This window comes from Nannospalax galili, unplaced genomic scaffold (assembly GCF_000622305.1).
Source record: "Nannospalax galili isolate Female #2095 unplaced genomic scaffold, S.galili_v1.0 scaffold256, whole genome shotgun sequence".
NCBI lineage: Eukaryota > Metazoa > Chordata > Mammalia > Rodentia > Spalacidae > Nannospalax > Nannospalax galili.
In genome coordinates, this window is record NW_008337804.1 from 643,010 (window position 1) to 668,569 (window position 25,560).

General features: G+C 35.2%; 1 protein-coding gene across 2 annotated transcripts in view; it reads left to right on the top strand.

The window, feature by feature from the left end:
* Positions 1 to 25,560, top strand: part of Ncam2 (neural cell adhesion molecule 2) — a 571,884-nt gene that overhangs the window by 445,900 nt on the left and 100,424 nt on the right. For both annotated transcript variants that reach the window (XM_008832733.2, XM_008832734.1), the window contains exons 11-12: positions 6,353 to 6,449; positions 14,242 to 14,415. In XM_008832733.2, coding sequence (XP_008830955.1) covers positions 6,353 to 6,449; positions 14,242 to 14,415 — 271 coding nt within the window. The remainder of the gene's footprint in view (positions 1 to 6,352; positions 6,450 to 14,241; positions 14,416 to 25,560) is intronic.

Genomic DNA, 25,560 nt, shown 5'->3' on the forward strand with positions numbered 1-25,560 from the left:
CTCCTGCCCTGCACAGATCCATCCACATCTGTGCTTGGGAGACACGGAGGGGCCCTTTGCTGATTTATGGCCTTTTTTCATTGTGTCTACTAGCTTTAGCACCTTTTGATCCCTGTTTACATGTTGTTCTATATCATTTAAATCTTCCAGAACCTCACCAGCCTCCTACAGGTCACACCTGACCATGGGACTTAGCACTGTCACTAAAGCTCTATACCAGTCTTGTGGGTCTTGCTGAATCAGTTTCTTTCTTAAGTCTCCTGTAAACACAATCCTCTCTGGGCCAGTGAATCGGGCATCAAATACAGCTTCCTCATACCCAGTTCCCTCAACAGAGCCTGTCCTTCCTCAATGGTTTTCCAGTATCTAGCATTCATGGAAATATCAGCTGGAGATACCCACATACAGTGAATGTCTTGTATGAGCCATACCATCATGGACCGGTTTCCCTCCTGTTTCCTTAAATTGTGAAGTCTTTGTCTCAAAGAGAGATGAGTGGTTATGTTGCTTAAATTCTCTGCTTATGTAGAACTTAAAATGATCCCCTCTGCCCCCATGTCCCATAGCCTCACCAGCCACATGGCCAAAGGTTCCTTCACAGCTTGTTTAAATGTCTTTCCCAGTTCTATTAGTTCTGGTGCTGAGTAGTCTCTGATTATCATGGTCTCCTGCATTGGACCATTGTTAAGACTTCCATTGGCATGTTAGACCATGGATTTTCCCTCTCTTTGTATTAAAGATCAGAACCGAGAAGCGTTTCCCACTATTTCTAGGTCACTTCTTTCTTCCTCACTACCCGACTCTTCCCAGGATTTCCAGGTTTGGGGATCCCAGGATGGGCCTTTTATTATCATTCTGATCTGGGAGTTTTTTCCCTTTTGACTTCCTAGATGTGGAAAAAAAAAAAAAAAGCATGCCAACACCTTCATCTCCTTTTCTCTCTTATCTAATTTACTGGCAAGGTCAAGAGGCCAGTAGCAAAGAGGTCAGCCTCATATCCCTCTCCCATTCTAATTCCTCTCTAACACCTTCAGTTTCCCTTCTGTCTAAGGCCTCTGCCTGGGACAGATTTCTTATTATCAATAGCAGAGGCCAAGAGGCTTCTGCAGCTGCTTTTTGACATTTCTATCCCTGGTGTGCTACTCACAGAGCTTGCAGAATCTGTTCCAGACCTTCTGCTATTTTCAAGGCATCTCCATACTCATGTGGTGGCCCCCACTGGTCAAGCAGGCATGCCACCCCATACCATCTACAAGATGGCTGCCACCCCAGGATTTCTCCCATTGACTTCAACTGCTTAGGTGGTCTCACCCTAGTTACATATCTCACTGTCCACTGCATTAACCATGTCACTCTTGCCACCCCCACCAAGCCTATGGGAATGGCCCACCACATTAACATTTCCTCAGCCCACACTGTCCCCTCACCCAACTCTACTTCAGTTGTTGGTTTCTATCCCCATATTAGGGACATCATCAATGCTCTTCCAAAACTCATTCTCAGTTTCACTGTATCCCGCTGGCTATGCCAGCTGTAAGTCAAATTCACTGCTGGGAGGTGCATGTGGCATCCAATCCCCTCTTCCCATGGTCCTTGCAACAACCTGAGAGAATTCTCTAAACCCGGGATTGAAGAATCTTAATGAATTTATTGGACTTGCTGAGTTTGGGATGAGGTTTACTTATAAATGAGTGGGCACCCCCACCCCTATTCAAGGCTGTGTTTGAAAATCCATACCCAAACATAAGTCCTGTGGCCCAGACAGCCTCACAAAATGGAGATAGACCAGCCTCATGGATTTCAAGCTTTTATATCCTAGCCTTTCCTCTGCAAGAAGCTATGGTCAACTGATTGGCTGGAAGAGGGAAGGAGAGAGGCTTATTGGCAGAGTGTAGGAAGGAGGCTGGTCCATAGCTCCTCATCACAGGGTCTGAGGATCATCCATGTCACATCTTGACTTTAGATAATTATGAGTTTTGTTTCTAATTTGGTTTTGATAGTGTATTATTCTCATCTCCTTCCTGCCCTATTAAAATATATCAGACATACCATAGAAATTGAACTTTATATTTCTGGAACATTGAATTTAAAGCTTACCATGGCAAGAGGTTTGGTTTCTGGACATGATATCAATATTAATGTGTTGATGCACATTTTCTTACTGTGCCCTCACGTTCTCTTCCTTCTACACATGCACAGTATAAAGTGGTTTTTTGGATATTCAGGGAAAGAAGGACAAATGAATATGAAGACTGGGGTAGAAATTCAAGGAGTCCACTAACAGGCATAAGGGAGTGTCGACTAGTTGAAAGAGAAGAGAGTGTCTTTAAAAAGTTTGTTCATCCAGGATACCATTGCAGGCAACTGTACAGTCTCTGGTGATGAAGGCTCTTTTCCAGTCATGGTATGTTAAGGACAGTACTTCTAAGAAGCATATTTATGACTATTTTTTTTAAGAAGAAAAGCAAATGATCCTTTCTGAAGTATTAGTTTCTCAATGGTTTCACCTTGATTAAATCAGTACCCAATTTGCCATATTTTATGACGGCATGTCTAAATGTTTGGTATAACAGGTTGATTTAATTTCATTCTCAATGACAAAACACTGTATAAATGTTGCCATCCTTACTCTTAGTATTTTTGCTATTTTAGGTACTTAATGTTTCTATGCTGGTTATTGTAATGTAATGTCTAAATATTTATATAAAAATATTACATGGTGGGGCTGAAGAGCTAGCAGGGGTTAAGAGTGCTTACTGCTCTTGCAGAGAACCTGTGTTCTGTTCTTAGAATCCAAGCCCAGAGGCTCATTACTACCTGTAATTACAGATCTGGTCTTTTGTACTCCACAGTCACCTGCACTCACAAATGCACATACCCACACACAGACACACACCCATTCACATACCTAAAAATGAAATAAGTAGTTTGTTTTAATCACATGATATTTCAAATTCTGCTTTTATTGCATTTATCCACATTGCAAAATGAAAATTTATGCTCCACATATAGCTAAATATTCTGCTGTTCATTAAAGCTGTGACTTCGAATCCATACACACAATCACAATATTTACAAAATGAAACTAATGTTTATAGATATTTCTATAGACAGAAATAGAACCATTGTTTAACTTGGTGCAGTGGCACACATCTTTAACCCCAAATCTCTAGAAGCAGAGGCAGGAAGATCTCTTAAGACTGAGACTAGCCTGATCTACATAGTTCTAGGCTAGCTGGGGCTGTAGGAAAACCCATTCCCAAAGAACAACGACAAAAAAGTTTAACACATGCTAGAAAGAAAATTGAAAAAAAAAATATACAATGACCAAAATTGATTTTCAATACATGAATAAAAATTAAAAATAGAAAATTCCATTAAGATAATTGAAATGATGATTACGGGTCCATTGTTTTCTTTCAAAAGAATGATGCATGGTATTTCATTCATGATATCATGGTTATAGAAAGACACAAATGTTCATTTACTTGGTTTTAGTTTTGTATATATACAATCTTAGGATAAACAGGCTGAACTTACCATTGTAGTCACACTTTCTATTCTCATGTTCAAGAATATAGAGATTTGCTTTGGCTTCATGTTTTGTATTATATCAAAGCCAAACATCACAAATAAAATTAATTGAAAAATAGATACTGAAATACAAAATATTTTATTAGTATGTGTTCTTAATACTTCTTGGATAAATATCAGTGATGATTTATGTATTAAAATAATTAAATAATATATTTGAAATTTGAAAGTATTCCTTGGGGTCTTTCAACTTACATTTTACAAAAATTTCCACTATTTCTTGGCTTTGGTATATTATTTGCTTTTCTACCATTAAGCACTGAATTCCAAAAAGGGAGAACTTAACACAGGTAATATTTATTTTGATTCAGCATTTCAGAGGGCCCAGCTGAAGGCAGCTTGGCACCATGCATTTGGGTCTGCAGAGCCTTATGATGGCAGGACTCTGAGATGGAGGATTATTTTTATGTCATATAAGAAAGAGAAAACAAAGGAGAATGAAGGAACCAGGCTGGCTTTCTCCTCCTTACCTTTTATTCCATCCTTGTCCCCAGTCATTAAGATGGTGTTGTCCATGTTCAGGTTCAATCTTTCCGAGTCTCAGAATTCATTCTCTGATGCACATCAATTAGGCGTGCTACATCAGTCTCCAGAAGAGTTGACAGTCAAACCAAAGATCATACTCAGTGTCCTTTTGAGGCCAACCCATATTCCTTTCTACAAATGCAAAATTCAGGGTTCCAATTGGCTTGCTGTCTTTCATCTTTGCTTTCTTGTTTACTTACATTTAAATTTTTTTTGTTCCTTACTTTCTTCCTCTTTTTCCATTTAATTCAGTCTGCTAGTGTCTTCTGTATTTACTCCCCATAACATAATAATGGAGCTATTTGCCATAGATTTCTAAAGAATTTGTCTGTTGGCTGCTGGAGTCCCTGAAGTGTGAGAGACTATGAATTGAGCCTTTGTAAAGTGGATCCAATGTACATAGCTGTGTCTAAATGATTAATCTTAAGGAACTGCACTGAAGAAATAATTTTTTGTTGTGACTTGTTTTTCTTTGTGTATTGATTCTAGAATTTTTTCTAATCTACAAAAATGATTCTCATATGCATGTAGAAAAAGAAAGGGGTTTCTATCAGATCTTTTTCATTCATTAATTGTTTTGGAATAAATTAACCTGGTTTATGAAAAGCTGCATGCAATAAAAATGAATTTAGTAATCATTTTGGGCTATTGCAAAGAGTTAAATCTTCTAAGTACTAAGCCTATGATTTTTCCTAGACAGACAGCTGACTAGCAAATGAATGACACAGCTTTTATACTCTACTTGTTCAGAATTATCATCTTCAATGGACCTCAAAATTGCTCTCTTAGTTAATAGACTCACATTACCACAAAATCATTTTTTCTCTTTTTTGGGAAAGGGTTGAAATTAATGGCAACCCTTGTTGTAAGCATATTCTCTCTTAAAATAGTCAGTGGAATTGAAAATTATATCTATTACCATAATAAAATCTCTTTTATGGATTGACACTTCAGAATTTCTGCACATTAGAATTACAGGGTTGGTCCTACAATACACCAGTAGACTCCATGAAGGTTAACTTAATTATTGATTTTAAATGTGTAAAGACAGGGGTCAGCTATTTTCCCTCCAAACTGAAAAAGAATAATAGGAACTGAACAGGAGTGGAATCAAGATACTGCTTGCTATTACAGATGAAAATCTTGCAACATTTTGACAAAACACTATTTTCTTCTCATTTATTTTTATTTTTGATTTTTTGAATATATATTATATTGAGTTTTTGTGCATTTCTCATAACAGAACTTAATCAAATTTAAAACCCCTACCCTTCCATGACCCTCCATAGTCTTCCCATTTATATGTATATGAGTGTTTTGCCTGTATATGTGTGCAATACCTGTGGTGCCAAGAAGAAGGGGTCATCCCTTGAAACTGGAGTTAATGAATGGTTGTTATCCACCATGAAAATGCTGGGAACTGAAGCCAATTTTTCTCCAAGAGCAGCCAGTTTTCTTAAATGTCAAGTCATCTTTCTAGCCCACAAAGCATTATTTTCTTGAAAAATACCTTTCTTCAAGTTTAAATCAACCAGGTCTGAAACCGAATATAAAAAACCAAAGCCAGGCATGGTGGTTTGTTTCTGAATCCCAGCACTTGGAAGGCTGAGGCACAAGAATCATCAGCAAGAGTGAAGGCTAGCTTGAGTAATGTAGCAAATTCCATGTCAAGTAAAAAAAAAAAAAAAAGAAAGCAAAACAACTTTAATATTACTTGTTATTAGTTGCCTCACTTTTGCATTGATTATAAGTATTATTATTTTGGTTTTATGAGACAGGGTTTCCCTGTAGCCTCAAATGGCCTAGAGCTTTCTATGTAGATGTATAGCCTTCATCTCACAGGGATCTGCTTCCTTCTGTCTTCATAGTGCTGGAATTAAAGGTATTCACCACCATAGCAGACTCATAACCTGTATTTAATCAAACTGCACCTTTTTCTCTGCTTTGTTTATTGGAAAGTAAATAATTTTGCATTTGAATGACTGCATCAAAATGATAGCATTGATCTAATTAATGAATAGATACACTTTACCTCACCTAGATCTCTGAGTTTGTGTATTCCATCTTAAAAGGATTTACATTACATATTAATGTTTGTTAGCTAAAGAACATGTTTATGTAAGGAGCCATGTACTAGATAATTGGACATATGTGCATGTGGTAGTCACACTATAGCCTTTCAAATTTTCTTTCATATTTAGCATTGTAATTTTTGTTACTATGACTCTCTTAGATTGCCCCTACATCTGACAATGACTTTGGACGATATAACTGCACAGCTACTAACCGCATTGGAACAAGATTTCAAGAATATATTCTTGCTTTAGCAGGTAAATATAGGACCATAATATCTGACATCTCATAATGCAATTTTATATACAATGTAATTTTATGTTGATAAAATTATATCATCTAATTGATGTTTTCAAGTAAAATACTTAACAATTTCATAAATCTTTGTACTAGATATTATTTGAAAGACTGAACCAAGGTTTAGAAACATGAAACAGAAGCATTTTACAAAGTGAACACTTTGTTTGATACTTAGGCTTATTTTTATATTTTAATTTACACTCATGTATATGTATGTGACAACTTTATGAAAGGAGGAAATGTAGTTTTTAGAGTCAAATTATATTTGATTAAAGGAAAAAACTTTGCCAACATATTTTAAAAACAAAAACAGTGAGAATTAATAAACTATGATTAATCTACTTAAAATTCTAGACATTAAAGAATAAATAGCAATCATAGAGTGTAACGATCTAATTTATGAAAGATGGTCATTTAAATTGCTGCCTAAATATATTCTCAAAAACAATGTCATCATTTGAATATGATCAGTAGGGATTTTTGTGGTTATTTGGGGTTTTTTTTTTTTTTCTACTTAAGATAGGGTGTCTTGTAACCCACCTTGGCTTGGAAATTTCTAGTACTCCAGGAAGATCATACACTCCTCATGCTCCTGCTTTCACATCACGAGTGCTGGGAACACAGGCATGCACCAGCACACTAAGTTATGGAATAATGTTTAATTCAACAAACTTTGGAATACTCAAATAATTGCAGTAGTTAGAAAGGCTACTTTGTGTTTCACATCACGGAGAAGAAAGCAAAGTGAGAAAGACCTTTGTGTGAGGAATTGAGTGGACGCTTTGGGGATGGCATACTAGAGATGAGAGAAAAAGGGAGCACGAGATGAAGGAAGGAAGCACGTAAAACAACACTTTCCTGAAGAAATGAAGTCACTGATGGATTTTTGTTTTGTTTTGTTTTGTTTTTGTCCTTTTGAGACAGGGTTTCCCCATAGCCCCAGCTGTCCTGGAACTCACTATGTAGACCAGGCTGGCCTCAGACTCACAGAGATAGGCCTGCCTCTGCTTCAAGAGTGTTGGGATTAAAGGCATGTGCCACCACGCCCGACGGAAGATTAGTTTTAATGAAAATCTTGGGACATGTACTGTTCACGTTTAGATCAATGCATTAAACTTAATATGTGAAAAAATAACATCTGTAAAAATAAAATGTGCTAAGTTATATCAAATTATATATAAGAAATAGAACTAACATTTGGACAGATGAAAAACATACATAATTTGTGTTAATTGCATACTTTAGTAAAGAGGCATATTTCATTTTAAAAATGCATGTAGAATTAATATGTAAATGTGTAATATATTCATATCAATACACTATTATATATAAAAAGCGATTGACTTCTAAACTATTGGGGAAAATTCCATAAAGGGCCAGAACTCATTTTCATATGCTATAATAGTGTCTAATACTAGGGGAAATGTGAAAAAAAAAGTTATCTTGTTTAAATATATTTAAAAAACATCCTGGGGTTGGAGAGATGGCTATGAGGTTAAGAGAAGTGGCTGTTCTTGGAGAGAACCTGGGTTAGGTTCCCAGCAAAAACATGGTCACTAACAACCATTTGGCCAGTAACAACCATCAGTAACTCTATTTCCCGGCAATCTGAAGCCTTCATCTGACCTCCATGGGCATTGCACAACAGATGTGCATTTATATACATACAGAAAATACACTCATATATACAGAATAAAAATAATAAATAAAATATTTTTGAATAAACAATTCTGTTGAGATTAGAGAAAATACTTATTAGCTCACAATGCTTTAATATTTTTAATTAAAAATAGAATTGATGCCTCTGCTTCTAAGGTTTAAATCAAATACACTTACAGTATTCCATACTGACCAAAACAAAATTAAAATGTATCATATAAGATAGATTTTAGAGTGATGACAGAAAAATTTTATTACAGAGTGAAGTCCACTTTTTGCCCAGCATTTAATGTAATTATATGCTGAACATACATGTAAGCAATACACCAATAAACAGAAAAAATAATAAATAAAAATCAGCCACAATTTTAATATATGTTTAAAAATTTAATATGGCTCTGAACTTCTTTGGAGAAGCATATGTTTATTTATTTACTTGCCCTTTTATTTATTATAATTATTTTATATGTATGAGTGTATTTTCTGCACAAATGTAAGTGTACCCCTGTCATGCAGTGCCCATAGAGGTTGGGAAAGGGCACTGTATCCCCTGGAACTGGAGTTACAGATGGTTGTTAGACATCATGTGGGTGCTGGGGACAGCACCTGAGTCTCTCAAAGAGCAGCCACTGCTCTTAACTGCTAAGCCATTTCTCTATCCCTGAGAAGCATATGATTACACCCAATTCATTATGTAATATTTAGAATATATTTTTCTCATGAAATTCAAACAATAAATAGGTAATCTGAATTCTAATAAGTATTGCAATATGTATACATAGATCATAGTTTAATATACCATTAGGCTATTTGATTAATATAAATGTTCAAGGACCTTTCACATATAACAATTTTCCCTGCCACTGACTGAGTTATTTGGCAAAGACCACAAGTTGGTAGATAAAATTTATTGTGAAAATAGTGCTATATATTCAGAGGGAAATGTATGTCTTTTATTATATTTAATTATTTTTTCATGTTTGCATCTATATATACATGTGAGTGTACGTGTGTATACATGTGTGTGCACATATGTGTGCATTTATGTGTATGTGTGTGCTCAGCCACTTTTCAAGAAGCGTCTTTGTTCTGGGAATGTCATTTCAAACCAAAATTCCTCATCTTCTTCTACCCACTGAAGAAAGTTAGGATCTGCCACAGCACTGCAAGGCCGATCTAGGCTTCTAATAATCATTCCTCGCTAAAAGTAACAAAAGCACCTTGTAAAAATACTTGATTCCATAACTGAGAAGTGCTAAAAGAGGACACTGGCAAAAACTGAGGTGCCATAAAGTAAAAGATATTATAAAGGTAGAAACTTTTACAATGTTCATATATCAAAAGCATTCACAAAGAAATCAATTTCATTAACTAATGTGGCACAATTCACCCAGCATGAATCAATGATTTAAGAAAAATGAAAATAATGAAGTATAAATGATTTTAATGTATTAATGATTCATTACCTAAGAAATACTGTAACTTTGGAGTTGTCAAATCTATCATAAACCTCTTTAGTAGAGTAATCAAAGTCAACCTCATCAGTAATGAGAATATGATACTTGGTTGTTATCTGAAAGAGGCAACCAGGAAGCACAAAGCACAAGCGTGCTCAAAGTAGGAGACAGCTGTTACTGTAGTTCACATTGACACTTTTCTGTTGTTTTGATGATAATATATCAATGTATTTTAGCTACAATTTATGGATTTTAATGTCATAGGTTACTGCCTCATAGTATGAAACCACCCTGCGTATTTTGTACATTTCATTTCCTTTAAATAATGATTTAAGTTTGCCTTTCTCTTTCTTTCTGCTAGTGTGCTGCACATGCCTTTTCCACTGCTATGAAGGGAAGCCTCTGATACTGTTATTTCAGAGCTGATTTTTTTTTAACCTCAGTTCGGGGCCCATGCTTACCACTTTTAAAGTTCAAGTTGTCATTTTTTAGTCATCTTTTTAATGTATTGAGACCATATCAAATCAATATTTGAGTTTTCTTTCCAAGATTGATTTAATTCACAAATATCAAAGTTGTCACCTCTATTTTCATCCAAGTCATAGAAAAACCTCTCTTAGTCAATTTGAGGAATAGAGAACTGATTCAGGTTATACTGTGTCAAATGCACTGAATTCTGTAGATACAGAATATTAGCCATTTCACTGGTCCTTGTGACAAAATAGCATCCTATTCTAAAAACTGGCTAAAATTCATTTATTTGAAAACAAACTTTAGTAGGTTGATTATTAACCTAGATTTCTCTAAGTAAAATAGAAAGGTATGAGTTTACTTTCTTTCTTTCTTTCTTTCTTTCTTTCTTTCTTTCTTTCTTTCTTATATTCCACAACCTGAAGATATGAAGCAAACTTAATCATATTCAGGACCTACTTAGAAAAGTGTCTTAATTTTTCATTCACACACTGCTATCAGAAACACAAATTCTGATAATTTGACAATGTTTATAAGAATCTGTGTTTTACTTATTCTTAACCAATTGTTGCCAAAAAAAGGCGAGTTTCTCCTAGAATAACTCTATTGGATCATAAGAATGGAATGTTGAGTAAGAAAAGCACCCAGTCACTCCACATAAATTAGTGTTCAATGGATAAGGGTTAGAGTAGAATTAAGATCAAACACTGGGCAACAGGAAATAGACTTCTGATTGGAGTTCTTGGGAAGAGCTTCAAACAGGTGACCTCCTTGAACTAGGGTGGCATAAATAAGAAGAAAAGGACCAGTAAAATGGAAAAACTAAGTCAAGGTGATAGTCAAAACAAAAGCATTGTGTTATGAAAGAGTGTGAACTACTTAAAATTGAGACATTTAGTTCAAGAGTTGAGAAATATCATCTATGATCATTCCAGTGTTTGGCAATGTGAATAGAGAAGTAAAAAAAGATCAAATTATGGGTTTGCTTTAAAACATATTCACATTCTCTCTAATGCACAGAAGGAAAAAGTGGAAAACTTTTATTAATAATGCAACACGATGCATTAATTTTGGAACTACTAGAGACTGATTTGTATCACAAGAAGTGGACAAATGTTATTGTCTTATTTCTCTAAGTGTCTTTCTACCATAAAACACATAGATGATAAATAGATAGTGTCTTTATTCCATAAAATCACAAAGATAGATGGATGATAGATGATAGATAGATGACAGTAGATAATAAACATCTTCCTTTATTATTTCACTTTCATAAGTTGTTCCTTCTTATTGTATAAAAGGTTTGGTGTGTTATATTTTATGAGCTTATGAAACACAAATGACAACCCAAATTAAAGAAGGTGCATGTGTGTCTATGACTATTAATCATATAGAGACTTAGATATGAAACAAATAATTTCCAATGATATATTGGTAGTGAATGAATATATCTGCAGAGAATATATGAGGTAAAAATAATCTGATTTCATTTCACAGCACCTACATGGTAATGAACAACCATCCATCACTCTAGCTTAAGGGAATCCTAGAGCCTCTTCTAGCCTCCAGTGGCATTGCATGCACACGTGCACTTACATACATGCAGGCAAATCTCTTATACATATAAAATAAAAATTCTCCCCCCCAAAGGGAAGGCTTTGTTTCCCTAGGTGCACTCTCTCGGGGTACACTTCTTGGTGAATAGTGTATATCTATTACAGACAAAGTAAAAACAAAGGATTGTGTACTTGTTACATCAAATGTAAGATCCCAGGAGGCTAGTTCTCCCCTTGAACTCAGAATATGCTATCTTTACTTGGGACAGGTCTTCAAAATTAAAACACTATTGTGGTGATGTCCAACTTAGATCATATGAACAGATACAGTGGACTGGAGGATTGTCAGTCTTAGTATGAAGTATCTTTGTTATTTTTGCTACTATTTTGATTAAAACTTACAGAAGAAATTTTAATATCGAATCCAGATGAATTTTGTAATGTAAACTACAGATAAAATGACCTACAGATCAATGCAAATATTTAAAAAAAAAACATAAAACTGAGAGAGTATTTATGTATGAATGCAGAATACATTATTTAAATAGCTTGAGATTTACATTTCTCAATAAGATTTTAATAGCAGTACGAACTTTAGCTGCATCAGTTTTCTACACATTTATATTTTAAACTTACAGTTAGGACACAGTGTATCTCCAAGCATCTCTAAGTAATTTATACTTGGTAATTAAAGTTTAAATCTACATTGCTATATTTCATCACAGAATTCACACCAAAAAAACCATAAACATGTCACCCTGGCTCTTGCTCAGTACCATTTATAAAGCATATTTTTAAGTGATATACAGTACTGGTTTTAACTGTAAAAAGCAGGGGAACATTAAAAAACCAAACGAGGCTTTTTAATGAATGCTTAATTGATACAATGATAGTAATTTGTATATACACATTATACATATGCACATATGTATATATTCATTTTATGAAAATGTCTATATTTGCTTCCTTTTCCAAATATTATTTCATAAAGCATATAAAAAAGAGATTGAGAGTGCAGTTGCCTTAAAATTTAATGTTATATATTTTGAAGTTTCATTAAAACCATTTTCATAAGTTCTTTGCAGATAATTTTTCTTTTTGATTTTCTTCTCTGATTTGTTCAGACTTAAAAATAATTATCCTAAATATTTTTTTGTAGATTATAAATTAAAATAAAAATTTCTTAGACTATATTTTGAGTTTTAAAGAATGTAATTATGAGTCTGTATAATTATAAATTTAAAATAATTTTCTAACTGCCTTTAAAAAGGGTGGGGAGGCATTAAGCTGAGCAAGCTAGTGCATACCTTTAGATCTAGCATCTGGGAGACAGTAGCAGCAGACCTTTGTGAGGCTGAGCCCAGCTTGATCTAGAGAGCAAGTTCCAGGCCAGCTGGGGCTACAGACAGACACTGACTCAAAAAAGAAACAAACAAATGAAAATAACATTAAATAATAAATAATAAATAAATAAATAAATAAATAAATAAATAAATAATAGATTGAAAATAGTATCTTGGGGCTGGAGAGATGGCTCAGCAGTTAAAAGTGTTGGCTGTTCTTGAAGAAGATCCAGGTTTCAATTTCAACACCCCTATGGTGAGTAACAACCAGAAGTAACTCCAGTTCCAGTGGATCTGTCTCCCTCTTCTGTACTCCAAGGGCATTGCACAACACAGGTGTACGTACAGACATGCAGGCAATACAGGAATACACATAAAATAAAATGAATAAATATATTAAGCAAAACAAAATGATTATCTCTACTAAAGTTTTATTTCAATTAATTAAAAAATGTTTGAGTTGGTAGAGTTCTGTAATACTTCTGTCAAAATACTAAAATTTTCTCTAAACTTAAGTTACCAAAAATTATCCATATATATGTATATAATTATTACTTTTATGCCATACTAGAGATTAAAGCCAAAGTCTTTACATGTAAAGTAAACACTACTACAGCCCACTTTGTATTTTTCATATGAAATAAAGTCTTACTTAGTGTCCCAGTTTGGCCTCTAAATTTCAGACAACACAGGATGGCCTTGAAGTTGTCATCTGCCTGTTTCAGCCTCCCAATCAGTTGAGATTACAGACCTATGCCCCCTGGCCCACAGTAATCATAAAGTTGTAGGAACAAAAAGAAAACATATTTTACCAAAATATATGTATGATCATTCCTGAATAATAGTTTACTAGTTCTTTTTTAAGAAGTTGTTTTATTGATTTTTTACATAAAATACCCTTTCTATAGTGCTACCTCTATTTGTCCCTTCTGTCAAACATACATGTGCAAGCACACACACATGAACTTGTTTTCTTTCCCTTCAATAAAATATTTAACATTTCATAAAAATTTCAGAATTAAATAAAATAATGATTTGTGATATATGTGTTGAATATTTTACTGTTATTTACTGTGTTAATAAAAACTGGCTCTCACTTATCTTACAAATTGAAGAATTATTTATCTCTTTCTGTAAGGTTTTTAATTGAAACAGATTAAGTGATATACATAATAATTTTCCTTCATTTCTAATTCCCATAGCAATGTAAGACTTAATATCCATTCACATTGTTTGGGTTATTTTTTATTTTGCTTTTTGTAGATGTGCCATCCAGTCCCCATGGAGTGAAGATTTTAGAATTGTCACAGACCACAGCTAAAATATCTTTCAACAAACCGGATTCCCATGGAGGTGTGCCTATTCACCACTACCAAGTGGACGTCAAAGAAGTGACATCAGAAACCTGGAAAATAGTACGCTCCCATGGAGTTCAAAGTGAGTTAAATAATCCATCATGTGTGTATTAACTCATGCCGGTGTTCAATGTGTCTGTTTGGGGAGCTCCATATTTTACTTAATTTTATTTTTTCTTTCCATGCACTGGGATGGGAAAGCTATGGCCATGGCCTTAGTCTCTTTAAGAATAATTGAATTTAGAATTGAATTTTTTTTTAAATTTAGAAAGTAAGTTTTTCTTTCTTACAGTCTAAGGATCATACACAGAATCTTTTCTATGCCTGGAAATCTATGCAATATAGAGTTACATTCTTATTTGGATAAATCATCTACCATTAATAAGAATGAAAGAGCTAAAGAGAATCATCAAAATAATAGTTGAAATCAAAGTTTGAGTTTGATGTTTGTTTTTTTTTAATATTTTATTTATTATTCTTATTTTATGTGTATGCATGTATTGCCTGCATGTACATAAGTGCACCTGTGTCATGCATGCCTGTGGAGGACAGAAGAGGCTGTCAGATCCCCTGAAACGGAGTTACAGACAATTGTGAGCTGCCATGTGGGTTCTGAGATTCAAACCTGGGTCTTCTGCAAGAACAGTCAGTGTTCTTAACCGCTGAGCCATCTCTCCAGCCCTGAGTTAGATGTTTTGATCAAAAGAAAATTAATGACAAATTAGATATGATGATTAATAGTTTTAATTGGGGTTTATTTTTATTTATTCATATTTTCCCTAAGTAGATATGAATGTCATACTACAAAATAGATTAATTATGCATGTCTTCATAAAGCCATTTATATAAATTCACCACTGTGTTAAATCTGTTTCCAAATTGTGCTTTAAAAATGCACTATTGAAAATACATTTTTATTTCAACTCATGTCATTTAGAATAATATAATGATCTAACCCTGAAAAGTTGAAGGAATCTAGGTTATTCTATTTGACTCAAGGTAGTTCTGTTCTGCTTGGAAATAGTGACTTTATTTCTCAGTATTGAATAAACTATGGTAGGAAATAATAAGAAATTATGAGTGTTTGAATCTGTATATCAGAATGAGAATCATTGATTGAGTTAGCCAATAAAAAGTTTGAAAAAGAGTGAGAAAATTAACCTTGTGTACTTTATTTCTTATGAGGCCTCAAAGTCTGCCTAAATCTTTATACTGTAAGGTTCCAGTTTAGGGCTGAGGCATTTTGGGAAGACAACAGGGAACAGATCACAGTAGAGAGAAAGGAAATTACACTATACATGTCACATAAGTTGAAATATGCTCAGATTCTAATGAAAGTAACAAGGATTTTTTTTCAAAAATAAAAATACAAAAGTTATATATGCATCAATACTTGATAAATGACCAAATACTACATACTTTCTATAGTGTCACAAATAGGGGTTTTCCTATTAATTCTTTTAATGATGACACATTTCAAAGAGTTAGCAAGTTAGCATTCTGTTTCCTTCTTCACATGTTTACATGCTGTTTGTCTCAGGAGAAGGGATTTAAAAATCAGTAATTAGGGTTATACACTTTGACCATAAATCTTGAAGCATGAAAAATATGCTATATTTATGTTTTAAAGGCACAGAAAACAAAGGAGTCCTATAGTCCCATTTGAGGAACAGAATGGTAGGTACTTACATATCACCATGAAGAAGAATGTTAAATATGAGTATTGTGAGAATGAAAGTATCCCTGCCTGGCCCCGCCTTCGTCCACCTACATTGAAAGGTGATAGAGTTTTCCTTTAAATGCCTTGCAATTTGGACATTGCCATAGATAAGTATAATGCTCTAAAAATATCCAAGATGATTATGTTTGAAAATCTCACATCATTTCTCTTAAAACCATCTGTCATAATAGAATCTAATGTTTGTAAGACAGATATGTCTTTATAAGAATAGGTCAGCTGTTAATCTACAATGTGAAATCTCCACAATCACAATCTACACCCATTCCTATATATTGTACAAAGTAGAACACACTTCAGTAAATTGCTTTGTGAGCTTTAAATACAAGCTGGAGGATAATATGAGCTTGCCATTGAGACAAAAATCTACAAAGTCCCATGGTTAAGGCTTTTTCGTGTTACTTTGGAAAAAAAATTAATTTTTTTCTTCCTTTATTGTCTGAGTCTTCTTCACAGAAATGTTAATAAGTAACATAACTCAGATAATGGTCATATAAGCAAACAATGGCATGTTCTTAAATAAGCACAGCACAAATGTAAATATATTTTAATTCAATTGCACTTTATTCCTTTTAAATCTCAGTTTGGGAGTTTTGACAAGATCTTTCACAGATACTATTGATTTGATGTCATGTTCAAGTATAGAAGTAAGAAAATTCATCCTATATAGCTTAAAATGTAGCTAAGAACACATATCTCCAGCTGCACATTTGGGTGAGAAAAAGGAGCATATACCTTTACTTCTCTTGGGCTCTAGTTGTCTTTGGACTGTCCCTTGCAACTGTGCTGTCTGTGAAACAGGAGTCTAGTTATTTTCCTTTTGAGATAGCAGGTGAGGGGTCACAAAAATACCAAAGGGCTATCTTGAGATAGAATAAAATGGACGTTCTTTGGCCAGAGTTCTTGGATGGAATGCTTCTTATTTTGACATTCTTGGACACTTCACAGCTCACTGGGTTTTGTGTTAAATGCACCTACTCTACAACTTTATGAGATTTACATTTCACTGAGAGAGAAATTGTAAAAACTTAGCTGACTCCTTTCTATAGTCATCCTTTCCCCAAGTTCTAGTGAGTTATGGAAAACAGACATGTATGAAAACAAGTTCAAGAGGGAAGTAAACACTAGCTTCCTACTATGGCCTTTATGTCTAATCATCTTTTGAAGTATTTTCACATGCCATATATATGTCCTGTTCTACTTAGAAAATTCACTAGCCAAATCGTGAGATTTTCTTCCATTTCTGGTCCTCTGTTTATACAGTTTATGGTGTGAGGGGTGGACAATTTGCACTTGCTAGAATGTCATAACTAGAGCTATAGACCCAGTGCATTCTCTTTTTATTCAATGTTCTGAGCATGTCCAAACTTTTTTCCTATTTCTTATCTGATGGCTTTTCCTTTTCTGACTGAATTCTCTCAAGTGAAAATTATAGTACAGAAATATCTCCTATCAGTACACCATATAATTCCTATTACTGCACTGATGTTATTGATTCTGTGTAAGTTTAAATGAACAATTATATATTTGACTTATCAAATGCTGAATTCCTACTCTCTAGTACAGGTGACAGTGTGGTCATATTTTTATATATAAAATACTTTCACAAAAATCATTTCTCAGGGTTGGAGATCCTCTTGGAGAGGATCCGTGTTCAATTCCCAGCACCCATATGGTGCCTGAGAGTCATTTAAGGTCCAGTTCCAGGGGAATCCAACATCCTCTTCTGATCAACACAGGCATTGAACAACATGGGTATACTTACACACAAGTAGGCTATACACTCATACCCATAAAGTAAATAAAAATATATTTTAAATTTTAAATTTTATTTTATGTGTATGCATGCATTGCCTGCATGTAGGTAAGTGCACCCATGCCGTGCAATGCCCGCAGAGGACAGAAGAGGCTTTTGGATCCCCTGGAACTGGAGTTACAGGCAGGTGTTAGCTGCTGTGTGGGTTCTGGAATTCAAACCCGGGTCTTCTGCAAGAATAGCCAGTGTTCTTAACTGCTGAGCCATCTCTCCAGCCCAAAAAGAAAAATCATTGGTTTCTTTGTATAATATCTTTTTTTTAAACAGGAAACAATATGACAATATGTCACCAAAAGAATAAAATTGGTAGTCAAGGAAAATAACATGCTGTGATATTTGTCTTACACTTCCATCCTTTTAGCAAAATGGGTTATACTTTCCAATGATATGATAAGAATATTCACCATTATGACTACTTATGCTTATAAAATATGAAATACCAGAACTGATAATTATTTATAATTTTATAATTGCTTTTACTATTTATTGTTTAGTAAAAATCATCTGTTTATTAAAGCAATGGTTGGAGTGTTGGCACATGTAACATAGGTTTCTTTTTTCTGTTTGATTGTTTGATTTTTTTGTGAGACAAGATCTCCCTGTAACTCCAGCTGATGTTGAACTCACTATGTAGACAAAATTGGCCTCAGTCTTACAGAGATAGGCACAGGTCTGCCTCTGGAGTGAGTGCTGTGGTTTAGCTATATGTTTCAAACATAATCCCTTGTACTGTCATCAGACAGGGCTATATCCTTTCAACACTTCCTAGAATTGTTCTTTTGCTCTGAACCACTTAAAATATGCTTTCACCATTCCTCCTTCATTGAGGAAAGTTTGCTTTCCCCACTATGATGGACTGGTCATGTTATTATATTTCTTGTACTGAATCATACTGTGCTTGTGTAATACATCATATTTAAATCTTGCTTTAATTCATATGTCCCTTCTACCATCGTGCATAAACCTAGACATAATAATTCAATATTCTCAGTTTTTCAAGTGTTTGAAGCATGTGAATATGGTGGGAGTATTCAATTATGGGAAAATGGAAAATGGAAGTGAAAATTTTTTACTGTCAGGGTCTTTAAAATGAAATTTTTTTATGTATCTTCTTGCAATAATATGCATCTACAGAACAAATGAAGATTAAGAATCAAAGTTTGTATTAGAGATTAATACTAATAAAAATGGACAGGCAGTAGAATTGGGCAAATAGAATAATTCCACTCTAGTTTAAATTCTAGAAAAACTCAACCAAGCTGGATAAGAAACTCCAGAGAGAACTTTAATCCATCTCAAATATAGCACCTTACCTATGACACATTGTTGCTAAGGAGCATAACATTGCAATTTATTTCAGTACTTCTGGTCACTTGACATCATGGTTCAGTCAGTATTGATTGGTCAATCATTCTTTCATTAAAATGCAATTTATAGCAACATATTATTTAAAAATTAAAGGACATACAATTCTACACCACCTCTTGCATTACCTTAACAAGAAAAACTGAGAATTTCATCATTATTTTCCTACTGAGACTTACTATAAATTGTACACCGGACTTCCCACCTCTATATTATGGAGGAATTTTCAGGCAGTTTACTTTTAAACATTTTTTTTATTATTTTTATTTTATGTGTACGTATGTATTGTCTGCATGTAGGTAAGTGCACCCATGTCGTGCAATGCCCATGGAGGTCAGAAAAGTCTGTGTGATCCCATGGTACTGGAGTTACAGTTGTTAGCTGCCATGTGGGTGCTAGGATTCGAACCCTGGTCTTCTGCAATAACAACCAGTATTCTTAACCGCTGAACCATCTCTCCAGCCCCATCAGGCAAGTTATTTTAAAGAGCAGTTTGTTCCCACTTCAGGGAACTTTTTGCTACCGTTGTATTTGAAACCTAAAATGATAGCATTTCATATCACTGAGCATGTGGGGGTACTCAGTCTTTCACACAAATGCGTATTCTATTGCATTGCCTGCTCAATCAAATACTTCGCTGTTTTTGTGCTTCTGAAATTTATTGCCCCAAATATTCATTCTTATATTTTATTTATTTATTTATGTATTTATTTACTTATCTGTTTATTTATTTGTTTATTGTCTTTTTGAGACAGGGTCTCTCTGTAGCCCCAGCTGACCTGGAATACACTATGTAGATCAGGCTGGCCATGAACTCATAGATATCCGCTTGCATACCAAGTATGGGAATTAAAGGCGTGTGCCACCACATCTGGCACTTTTAATGCAGTGGTCAATACACAGATGCTGTTAGAACTATAAGATGTCTATAACAGTGAATCAAGCCCAGATTAGGGAGAATGTGTATTTTCCTGAAGGTGGTTTGGCAGTTGATAGATGTGGAGAGAGCTTTCTTTACACTGTCTTTAGACTGTATATGCTGGGCTGAAGTGGCCAATCTGTTTATCCTCCTAATCCTTCATTCACTAATATCCAGGCTTCTCCAGGGAGAGCATAATTGGTCAGAGAGCTGTGTCATGATGTAGCAGGCCATAACAGTCAATCAGTCTCTGAGTTGGCATCTCCATATCTACCATACATATCATTTAGAGTTCATGTCATTTGTAAGTAAAATTATAAAATTTGCTTAATTTCATTGATCTTAAATTGTTGTTGGAGTTTAAAGTGTTCTAGACGTTCTTCTAGTGTTGGGTGAGTGATCGAGTAAATGAGTGAAAGAATGAGTTTTATCAAGTCCTGGCGATTAAAAAGAGGATCATGTGCAAAGCAAATTACCTATCATTGAGCTACATTCTCAGCCATCTAACTCATTTCCTTCAAGAAGGATAAAATAGGCTCAGTAGGTTCTAAGTGTAGATATAAATGTATAATAGGTGGACCACTATTATAATATGACTGTGCTTCAACTTTCCTCACATAAAATATGCCTTTGAGATAAGTTAATAACTGAATAAAAGCTTTGCAGTATTCTCTGAAAATGATTTCACGAATATTTTACAAGTTATCCTTTCTCTGGTATAAGATACTAAAATTGGCATGTGTTAAATCAATACATTTATCATTTAGCATATGAATATTTATATAGCATATCTTAAAGAAATAATTATTTTATTTTTATGATAAAACCTATTTTTTAGCGTTCAGGTCTCCAGATCAGGAGATCACATAAGCTCTGTAATCAGGTTTCATGATGCAAAAATTAACACATTGTCCAGAAAATGATAAATTTGGTGGCTTATGTTGGAATAAAGTACCTCCAAGGTCACTTCCAAATTTGTTGGACCCAGTTTCTTGCAACTGCAAAGCTGAAATTCTTAGACCTTGCTGTTGCTCTTATCTTCTAGAGCTCACCATATCCCTTGCAAGTAAAATTGCTCTTAAATTATATTCATTCCACCTGAATTTTATGTTGATAACCTTTTAAAGTGATCATGATTTTCAAAAGTGCTCATGTTCTCTCCTGGTGAAACAAAATACCCGCAATCACACTAGCAACATCATTAGGAACAACCAGCTTTTCTAAACATTGATTGCACTTTAGGTACTATGTTAAGTATTATTGAAAGGATTGACTCAATAGAACATGGCCACAGAATTTAAAGGTATTCTATATTTAGAAGAAAACTGAGATTATAATCTCTAGTGACTTTACCATAGGTCAAATGAGTTAAAAACAGTGAAGATAGAATTCAAGGACAAGTGATAAATTTGAGTCTAAACATTGGCTGTTAACTGTTATATATTTTCAACCTGCTGTTTAGTTAAGAACTATGAAAACAGAATGTAGGTCAATGTCTTGTAGTAAAATCATATTCTCTCTCTCTCTCTCTCTCTCTCTCTCTCTCTCTCTCTCCTCTCTCCTCCCCTCCCATGTGTGTGCATGTGTGTGTGTGTGTGTGTGTGTGTGTGATATGTTCATATTCCTGTTACACTGCATATCGGATACCTCCAGAGAGATAATTTTAATGGAAAGGATCTGAGACAATTTGTCTGACCTAGTTAAACACAAAGTTGAAAGAGGAAATATCACTGTTACAAGGAAGTAAGATAAGAAGATGGGAAGAAGACGGAAGGGAAGAGGGGGTGTTGCATAAATGTGCTATAAATATTGAATGTATTAATAATTTTAAATGAATCTAAGTAAGTAATCTGACAACTACAATTATGTATAGTCTGACTCTTAAAGTGTGCTAACACTTGGGGTTTTCACAATAACAAGGCATAAAAACACTTGGGGTTTTCACAGTAACAAGGCAGAAAATGTATATGTATTTTCTCTCAAATGTCATACGTGATGGGTAAGTAGAATTCTGTGTGACTGTGAAGCCAAGAATGTGTGATTATCAGATGCTTGTATATTGTCAGTAGCTGGCAATGGGCACAGTATTGAGAGAAGACTTAACTACGTGATTATTTCTTTCCATTGTACATGAGAACATGGAAATGCAAAAATAAGAATAATTTTAAAATGCAAAATGATGTACGAGTTCTATGAAATTGGCTTATGAACTTTAATCTCTGATTCATCTTACTTCCAATGTGAAAGTTAGATTATCTACAGTAGGAATAGGTTTCAATTTTGAGAATATCTCAAATGTTGCAAATTTCTAATTTAAAATTTTCAAGAGAAGAAGTACATAGAAAGGCTCCAAGTATTTGGACATTTTGTCCCTAGATGATGGTGCTGTTTTGGGAGGTCTTAGAAGGTGTGGCTATCCTGGAGGAAGCATGTCCCTGGGGGTGGACTTAAAGAATTCTTAAGCCTTGTCGGATCTCCACTTGCTCTCCTTGCTTCCTGTGCCTGTGTGGAGATGTGAGACCTTAGCTTCTGATGTTCCTGCTACAGCCACCACCAGCCACCATGCCTCCCTACCATGACAAACTGTAATTTCCCCTGGAACTGTAAACTCAAATTAACTCTTCCTTTTATAAATTGCTTGGGTCTGTGTTTCTATCACAGCAACAGAAAAGTGACTAATACAGTAATTGGTACCAGAGAGTGAGCTGTTGGTTGTGAACAACCTGACCATGTGGAGTTTTGAAGAAATGTAGAAGACTTTGAAAACTTTGTCTAAAAAAAGTAGTTGATTGCTGTAAGCATAGCTTAACAGGAGGTTCTAGTAGGGGACTGGAAGAAAGTAGTGCTGGAGCAACGTAGTTCCAGAGGGAAATAAGGACTTAAGCAGCACTTGGGATATTTTGGCAAAGTGTCTGGCTGGAGTCTGCCCTCAACCAAAAAGCTTGTCTGATGCTAAGTTGAAAAGCAATGGACGACTTTCTCTGGCAGAAGAAATCTCAAGGCAGACTAAATGGCGTGCCTAATTAGCGAATACTATACAAATTTACAGTGAAAAAGAGCAAATGGGGTAGAAAAAAATAGAGAATGTACAGAATGGATTAAAAAAGAGCACTAGGAAGATTAATGTTGGTGGTCTGGCATGTGATGGAGAGGATCCCAATGATAAGGAGATTAAAATGATTAAGGAGATTAAAGTCATTAAGGAGGGACCTAGAGATTAGGATTTAAAGAATGGAGAGAGTGCCTCCCAGGCAACACCACACCCAGTTAGGTCTCCAATTTGTGAAAGGAAAATGCTGCAGGGACCACTGAAGAGAAAAGCTTCTAAAATGTATAAAGCAGGATGGAGTCCATCCCAAACTTGCAGTCAAACTTTGCATTGTTGTTCACCTGATGTTGGCTTTAGAGGCATGAAAGATGAGAGTGAAGGGGTCATCAGTTCTTCCTCTGTGGTTTCAGAGAGCCGCTGAGGCCAGGCAGCATGTAGCAGGGGTACCCATGCCTAGAGAAGGCCCTGATAGGCCATTGTGTGAAGCTGTGAAGGTGAAGCCTGGTTGGCAGTGGAGACCCCAAGAAGTTCATGATGCCAGAGCTTTAAGGCATCTGCCAAGAAGATCTGCACACAGGGAGTGGTACCAGCAAAAGAGAGACATGTGTGTTGCATGCAGCAAAGCTAGAGAGGTTGAGCCATCTAAGCCCTTTGTAAGTAAAGTCCCAGAAGTTGGATGTGGAGCTACTGGATTTGGTGTTTGCCCTGCTGATTTTCGGTCTTGTTTCCTCTGAAATTTCCTTACGATGCCTCCATTCCTCCCTTTTGGTATGTTAATGTGTATTCAGTTCTACTCTGTGTTGGAAGTATGTAATTTATCTTGATTTTATAGAGGCTTACAGTTAAGTCTCTCTCAGAAGAGACTTTGGACTGTGGACTTTTAAATAGTATTGAGACTGATAAAGAATATGGGGAATTTTAAAGGTGGACATTTTGCATTCTATATTGTCATGAGCCTATGGGGGCCAGGGTTTGAATGTGATGGTTTGAGTGAAAATGTCCCCTATAGGCTCCTAGTATTTGGACATTTTGTCTCCAGATGATGGTACTGTTTTGGGAGGTTTTAGAAGGTGTGGCTATCCCAGAGGAAGCATGTCACTGGGGTTGGACTTAAAGAATTCTTAAGCCTTGCCAGATCACTTTGCTTCCTGTCCCTGTGTGAGGATGTGAGAGCTTAGCTTCTGCTGCTCCTGCTCCAGCCATCTCCAGCCACCATGCCTCCCTGCCATGATGTACTATAATTCCCCTGGAACTGAAAGCTCAAATAAACTCTTCCTTCTATAAATTGCTTGTGTCACTGTTTCTATCACAGCAATGGAAAGGTGACTAATACAGGTGTTTTTATGAAAGCAAAATCATGCCAGTATTCCTATTTTTAGCATTTTTATTGAATTTTTGTGATTTCCATAAACTACAATTTGATGACATTTATATACCCTCTCCCATCCACACCTACCCACATTGCCCCTACCCAATTCAATATACTCTGTCTGTATAATAAAACATATAGAGTCAAACTTGAATCCCCAAATGACTGCCAGTTTGGGTTTATCCACTGGCGCTTGCATAGGACTTGTGCATGCTGTCATTATTGCTGTAACCACCTCTGGCTCTTACAATCTTTCCACCTCCTCTTCTGCAATGATTTCCAAGCACTGAGCTCCAGAAGTCTGACAGAGGTGTCCCACTCAAAGATAAGTACTCTGTAGCACCTTCCTTCCTGAACACTAGAAAGCCATAAGTTTCTGTGTTAATCAGCACCTGCTGCATAAGGAAACTTCTCCAGTGCAAGTTTTGGGGAAGATGCATTAATTTTCAACAGTAAGTGAGCACCTGATGCAGCACATTCCATTCAGATCATCCCCCTTGAACTGGGAGTCCATATTATTATGAGGGTACCACCAGTTACATCTCACTTAACAATATTCTTTTTTAACTTTGTTAAATATTTCATTAGCAGAGTATATGGAGCATAAGTTTGATATTTACTCTTATTTGAAAAGTTAAGGCAAATGCTACATTTTTCTGATTTCCATTTATATTGTTATTGTATGTCCTGCCTTTGTTTATATTCTGACATTTTGTCTTTCTCTGATTTTATTATTTCTGCTTGAATTTGGTGTTTAACATTTAATCTTGTGCCACAGTATACAGTTCCATTGTTTATTTTACACAGGACTCTGTGTGATAGCTAAATCTGGAGATTTTCAATAAATCTTGACAATGTTACATCATTGCAATCATGAAAGGGGGTGCCACCCCCATTAAGTAGTCCTTCATCCCCAAAACCCAGGAACCCTGCTGTGGTATGTTTGGAAACGAGACTATCATATATATATA